At 39.4% G+C, this 7,489-nt stretch overlaps 1 protein-coding gene and 1 pseudogene across 1 annotated transcript; one reads left to right on the top strand and one right to left on the bottom strand.

Annotated features, from left to right (window-relative positions):
* Positions 1–5,417: 5,417 nt before the first annotated feature.
* Positions 5,418–5,830, bottom strand: LOC115005878 (histone H3-like; annotated as a pseudogene).
* Positions 5,831–6,721: 891 nt separating this feature from the next.
* Positions 6,722–7,397, top strand: LOC115005879 (histone H2B 1/2). Its single transcript, XM_029427851.1, has one exon. The coding sequence runs from the start codon at positions 6,758–6,760 to the stop codon at positions 7,001–7,003; it is 246 nt and encodes an 81-aa protein (XP_029283711.1). The 5' UTR covers positions 6,722–6,757; the 3' UTR covers positions 7,004–7,397.
* Positions 7,398–7,489: the final 92 nt, after the last annotated feature.

The raw sequence follows: 7,489 nt of genomic DNA, 5'->3' as shown, positions 1-7,489 counted from the left end.
TACTGAGTTTAATGTTGAAGAGTTCTAATTGTTATAGAAGTATTGTTATATGCAAGTTTTCTTTCATTTTAAGAGTCGTGAATAAGACATTGAGTTAAAGAAACAGGTTCTAAATTAAACCCATAGTTTAACTACTAATAATTACATAAAGCCACTATCTTAAAATTATTGGGGATTATTATACATACATAATAACACTAAAAATATAGGAACACAATATTAATCAAATAAATAGCATAATTCTGTGATTTTCTAATTGTTTTCTAAAGAGAATAAATATTTGTGTTTACATTTAAACGGACCTGCTGTGTGTCTTGTTCACCATTTCTGCACAATATCCATTTTCTCCTGAGCGACCTAGATCTTCTCATGCACTGGCATAGTTGAAATGTCTCCACTGATTGTTGATATATTCTGTGCTCAGTTACTCTGTACTAGTGTTACATACTAAAGGAAACATAATGTGCTGTGTTAAAGTTAAAATGCAGTGTGTTTATCATTTTATTGAACATAATGATGAAAGATGTTGAAATAAAGTGAACATCCAGTGTTGTCCAACGTGTAAAAACACACCCTCTGTCCTGCATTAGAATATATTTGAGTCATTTTAAAAGAAAAGTCTTACTGTAAGTCACAGTACTAACATAGACATCTTGTCTGACAACATAAATGGTGTGTGGCAGTGTGGACAGTGTGACATTGATGTGCTGTTTCCCCTGTTTGACAGTTTGAGCATTTTGAGTATTTGGTGCAAATCGAGAAGACCAACTCTCAGCTGAAGATCACGGTCTCTGACCTGAGGCTCAAAGTGAGCACCAGGGACAAGGAGATCCATAAGGAGAAGCTGAAAGTGAGCAGATGACTAACACTAACACTGGGTTTCTATGCTGCAACCAACATAGGATTACATGATATACCCATTCTACATGCACTTTCCCCTAGTAAACAGTATTTAAAATGATATTGTCAGATGTTGACTGGAGTGTTGTTTCTTTCTCCTCTCACAGTAAAGAGGCAGAGGTGGCAGATGTTCACATTAAACTAATGTGTTTAATTTGATATTTTACACTCTGACAGTTGAAATAACAGTGTTTCTCTGTGGTATCAAATGTGTAATTAATATCTGTTAACATACCCATGATGTTTGTGGGGATAGACCCTTTTCCAGCAGACGTTTTCACATGTCAACGCAGGAAAATTATGATGATGAGTATATGTGTTTCCTTGCTGAGCAGTTGGGGAGGGAAAGTAACACAACATTTTGGACCAAAAAGACTCATATTAGCTTAAACTCAAAGGAATACTACACTCCCAAAATCAGTATTTGTATATCAATTACTCACCCCATGTTATCTGAATGCCTCTACCGTGAATCCAAAAACGGAGAAAAGTCCTGATGAATGAAGTAAATGGGGGGCGTTCAACAACAGCAAAACTTAATCAAAACATTTGATTACAAACTCTCACACAACTTTGTGCAGTATAATCCAAGGTCTCATGTATCCAGTCCTATGCTCTCTACTTCCCAAACACAACATATGCATTTCTCTCAAAAACCTGACTATTTAAAACACTTCCACATAAATAGTACTGGCAGCGTGAGACTGTTTATGCGGAAACGTTATAAATTGTTGCAGTTGTTAAACGCGGCCCCCATTTACTTCATTAAGAATTTTCTCTGTTTTTGGAATCTTTTACCAGTTTTCTTCAACAATTCAAGGTAACACGGGGTGAGTAATTGATACACAAATGATTATTTTGGGGGTGAAGTATTCCTTTAACTTTAGAATTAGTTGATGTACCCCTGTGTTTAAGTTTGGACAGCAGGAACAATTATAGCGACAAATAACCCTTTTCAATTATATATGGGCAGGAGACAGATGTGAAAAACGAATAACCTTTGATCTCTTCTCTGTGACCAGATGAAAAGACTTGGAGACAAATCTCAAGCGGATCAAGTCTGACCTTCATAGCTGCGTTGGCTTCATTCAGGAGCCAAAGAAACTGAAGGACAGTGTGAAGATCATCTATGCCGCTATGTAGCGCAGACTGATGGGGTGAGTGGTTCACATAGTGTAGTCTATCCCTTACAGCTGACTGGATACTGAGAGTCATTAACCATCGGCAAAACACATTTTATTCCAGTCTTATTGAGAGTTGTAATTTACACGCGTAAAAAATAAGAGGGCATTTGCAGAGGACTGGTGATAACCTCAAGACAAGATTGGTCATATCTGAGAAGGAGCATGAGAAGCTTTATTTCAAGATCATGAAGGTAACGATAAAGCAGAGAACATTGCATGGACAATTCCTGTGATTAAAGTCTTATTTTCTTAGAATTATTGAAACAATCTGAGTCTCATGCTAAAGGCATTTAATAATCTTTTTTCATGTGATGTAAGCTGATCAGTTTACTGAAGACGTGATATTCTAACAGTGATTTTACTACTCAGGAGAAAGTGACTCTCATTACCGAAAATAATGATTTGCCTAAGTATCCTTTTCTTTAGTTTATTTTCATTATTTCCTATTCACCTTGGGTGACCTATGTCACGATGGTGCCTCAATCTTGAAAAATACATACAAAACTAAAGGTTTAGATTTATGACTAATGAGTGAGATATGTGTGCAACTTTCTTTTTTGTCACATATTATCTAATGTCATATTTTTCTTTTAAACTGGCAGATTTAGTAGGGAGTAAACTTATTGATAGGAACATATATGTTTATACCTAATTTCATGATAATCCATTCAATAATTGCAAATATATTGCACTATATACCAACCTAATGATGTCGCTAGAGCAGTGGTTCTCAAACTTTATTATTAGGCTGCTATTAAATTAAATTATTGAGATTGAAGTTAAACAATAACATTTCTATATAATAATAAATATTTTTTTTTAAATATTTAGTCTCTCCTGTTCGTGAAAGGCTCCTGAACACACACAACACACACCACACACACACACACCACACACACACACACACACACACATACACCAGAGTGGAGGAAAGGAGAGGAGAGAACTACAAACTGCATGATGAAAGTCAAAAATGGAGCGATGTCGACCCCAATGCTTGGAAACTCAGGCAAAAATATCGCATTTTGTAATCGCACACAGCCTGAATCCAGCAGCAGTGATGCAGGTGTTAGCTCTGCTACTACTGCTGATCAAGTCCCGACCAGAGCGGTTGTTTAACAACATAGCATAGCCTATAAAACAAACGCCCCCCTTTCAAAAAATCTTATAGGTGTATAGTAACAGTAATTGAGACCTTTCTCATTTCTTAAAATATTAGCATATTAACGCTCTGACGTTCGCTGCCACAACATGACAAGCATCTTTATTCACGCCACCCACACTCAGAGACTGAAAACAACATTTGTTATATTACATGTAGTATATGGTATATATTCTCCACACGTTTGAAAAGAAACAAATGCAAACATATTTAGTTTTATATTTTATTAACATTATTTGTTTTTTAGCATTGCAATAAAGGAAATATATAAAACACACAGGCTGTGTATCATATTAGGCAGCTAATGTAACATATTGTCGACTTTGTGACGGTGTTCTCTAAAGTCCAAGCCGTCAAAAGGTCTGTCATCAGTAAATCTTGCTCTTACAAATATCAAAACTAGATTAGCATTGTTCTTAAGAAAAGGGATTTACCCTTAGGGGAATGGTGAAAGTATATCACAAGAAAAAAAAGCGTTCTGTTCATACTGAAGCAAACCAGTAAAGGTTCAATGTGTAAGATTAAACTTAAAACAATGAAAACATTACTGACAATATCAACAGAATGAGAAGAGGAAACAGTGTTGACGTAATGTCAAAGACGTTTATGTGTTGCAGAGATATCTACAGTAATTAGCAGTCTGACTAGCTGCGCTCCGTCCAGTCTGTAACACCACTTGGTCCTCGAGAGGCAGTGTGTGCCAGTCTGCCCTCAGAAGTACAGCGACTGACTCGCTTGTAATATTACACTCATGGTCAGTCTGTTTTTTAGTTTGTTATTAGATAAATTCAAAGTGGCAGAAACAACACTGGGAGGCGGTTTCACGTAGCGTATAGCTGTCGGCAGGCACGGGAAACGGCGTAACTTCAGGCACAAGTGGCAATGGTCTATTCCGGGGAGCTGCAAACTCCCTGTTGCTGCCGGTACACAGGTCCGGCAGCCCGCTGTGACTGCAGGGATGGGGCTTGTTCTGGCTGAGCTCAAGTCTCCGTCTGCGACCTCACTGTTCCCTCACAAAGAAGTAAACTATACACAAAATATTAACACACGATATAAATAATAATTTAAATAATTAAAAAAAAATATATAGTATTTGTTAAATAACTGATCACTGTAAATTGAGATTGTATGGACCCAGTAGAAAAGGTCAAACACAGAGACCTATTATTTGGAGCATGTGGCTCAGAACTACACATCTCACAGAGCGGCTCATCTTTAAATCACAGACTGTCCAAAGTAAACAAGTTTAGTGCATGGAGCGAAACAGCCGGATAACCTTCACAATAGGAGCAACGAGTAGTTCGAAGGAGAGAACAAACAGACCGTAAACAGCAAAGACACAACAACTCGACCGGCGAGATGCCGCAAAACAAAGACAGCCCGCTGCTTCCTTCATCTCAAAGGATTCACCATCCAAGCTAACCGCTGAGAAGCCTTTCCATTCATGAACTGAACCTCCACTGGGAATAGTATAGTTTAGTAATCATTCAAATGTACTAAGTGAGTATAGAACTGCTATAGCCTACTGTTGTAAAGTATGTACATGTGTTGATATGGTTTCATTCACACTGAACGGAATAGTACACAGACAGAGTCGCATGAACACTAAAATCTTAACTCGACACCATCATCAACACGTTAGTTTGGGAATTTGCCCGCTTTCATGTCCCCTTTGTCTTCTACAGACACTTACAGAGCGTCTCTGTGTGCATGAATACACACACACACACACTTTAATTTGTGTACATAATTCTGTTTGATTGCTTAGTATTAGATATTGTGATTCATTATCTTAATAAAGATTTTGGAATATACATCCTAGTTTGTCCTAGTCTCCCCGCAGTGTTCAGAGTGTACAATTACCACAGCCTGTGGTAGACCACCACGTCAAAACAGACTATCCCACCACTGTTGGACAATTATCACTAACTAATACTGTGTACTTCTACTACTCAGTACTTTGTTGTACTTTACCATCATCCTTAATAGTTCCCGCTTTAGTGTATACGATTACAGAATACTAGACAGATGTGAAAAATGTCAATTTAAAATTGGGCTGCATCTGGCCCGAATGGAGTGAGTTTGAAACTCCTGCATTAGAGGAATGGGCCCTTCAGTGAAGAGTGAGGTGGCTCTAAAAGAGCCGTTGTGGTTTGTGGAGCAGCAGCAGTTTAAGCCCTCTCTCCGCGGATGCGGCGGGCCAGCTGGATGTCCTTGGGCATGATGGTGACCCTCTTGGCGTGGATGGCGCACAGGTTGGTGTTCTCGAACAGGCCGACCAGGTAAGCCTCGCTGGACTCCTGAGAGCCATGACAGCGGAGCTCTGGAAGCGCAGGTCGGTCTTGAAGTCCTGAGCGATTTCTCTCACCAGGCGCTGGAAGGGCAGCTTGCGGATCAGCAGCTGTGGATTTCTGGTGCGACGGATCTCTCTCAGAGCCACGGTACCGGGCCTGTAACGGTGAGGCTTCTTCACGCCGCCGGTGGCCGGGGCGCTCTTACGGGCAGCCTTGGTGGCCAGCTGCTTCCTGGGGGCTTTGCCTCCGGTGGATTTACGGGCTGTCTGCTTGGTTCTTGCCATTGTAGTTTTTCAGTTCCTCTGTGTTCACAGCTCAAGAAGATGCTCTCTGGCTGTGAACAGCTTCTTTATAAAGAAAGGTCGGAGCAGGGCAGCGCTGATTGGTCCAGGCTGGGAGACACGTGCGCTATAGCTGATTTACTATTAGACAAAATAATTTGAAAAAGTAAACCACTCCTCCACAGCAGTTGATCTGATGAGTGTGTGAAAGAACAAAGTGTTTAGTTTGTCATAATTAAAATCATATATTGACATTTCTTTGCCTATTTTACCATACGAAGAAAAAGATAATATACTTAAAGGTTAAATGTAAGATACTACAATGAACACCAATAAAGAAAATATATGAATAGTGCAAAGTATAAACTAAATCTTTAAAGTGCCCCAGAAGTATGTTAGTCTTCAGGTTGTTTATTTGCCAGTGTTAAAAAACCTAAAATAAATACATAGGGTAAATCTATACAAGATACATATTTATATGAAACCAATTAAGATGTCACACAATTAAATGTATCCTTGAAAAACCTGCTATAAATTATGTGACTTTCATTATACAGTTAATATTAGGAATAGTAGTTTTTTTTATTTTATTTTTTTAAATTATAACCATTAGTATTAGTTAAATATGTCTGCTTTGTTTATGCAGAGTTTGTTTCCTGATAGCTTCAGGATGAATGGTTATTATATTTAAACTGCCATAAACTGTATAATGTCTATTGTATCTGATTTCTCACATGTTGGAAACGTCAATGTCTTTGAATAGATTCAAAAATATTAAACTAGTTGTAAATGTTGGCCTGATAACTGCATTCCTTCCATAAAACATGTATATTGTCATGTGTTGTGCTTTTTGAAATGAAAATAAAATCCTAATTATTGAGGAAGTCTTGAAACAAGTCCAGGAAGGAGAGCTACGCCATCTACGTGTACAAGGTGATGAAGCAGGTCCACCCCGACACCGGCATCTCCTCCAAGGCCATGGGTATCATGAACTGCTTCGTGAGCGACATCTTCGAGCGCATCGCCGGTGAGGCCTCCCGTCTGGCTCACTACAACAAGCGCTCCACCATCACTTCCAGGGAGATCCAGACCGCTGTCCGCCTGCTGCTGCCCGGGGAGCTGGCGAAGCACGCCGTGTCTGAGGGCACCAAGGCCGTGACCAAGTACACCAGCTCCAAGTAAACTGCTGTGAAGTCAACTACTCAAAGGCTCTTTTAAGAGCCACCCACTACATCTAGAGACGTGTCCTGTCAGTTAAACTATTTATTATAGAAAATGTATACAATTCAAATCCTGTCACTTCAATAACTACATGTAGAACAGAAAATCAGTTGTATTTTAATGTAACCTGCCGTTTTCGTGCTTTCCCATCTGTAAATACCACGTGTGCAACCAGGTTCTTGTCCTACGGCCATACCACCCTGAACATGTCTGATCTCGAAAGCTAAGCAGGGTCGGGACGGGTCAGTACTTGTTTTGGAGAGCGCCTGGGAATACCCGGTGCTGTAAACTTTTCATTCTTTCATCAGCAGTGGGTGCTGCTGCCTCTTCAGTGGCGACACAGCTGACAACAGTTTGCTATTCAACAAAGACTTGCTGAAATTCACAAGCCAAGGGGTGGGGGGATTCACTCAAATACCTACATACCTATGCTAAATAACCTGTACA

The sequence above is a fragment of the Cottoperca gobio genome, unplaced genomic scaffold (assembly GCF_900634415.1).
Source record: "Cottoperca gobio unplaced genomic scaffold, fCotGob3.1 fCotGob3_384arrow_ctg1, whole genome shotgun sequence".
In the NCBI taxonomy this organism is placed as follows: Eukaryota; Metazoa; Chordata; class Actinopteri; order Perciformes; family Bovichtidae; genus Cottoperca; species Cottoperca gobio.
The sequence above is the reverse complement of the archived record's forward strand: the minus strand, read 5'-3'. Positions and strand labels throughout refer to the sequence as shown.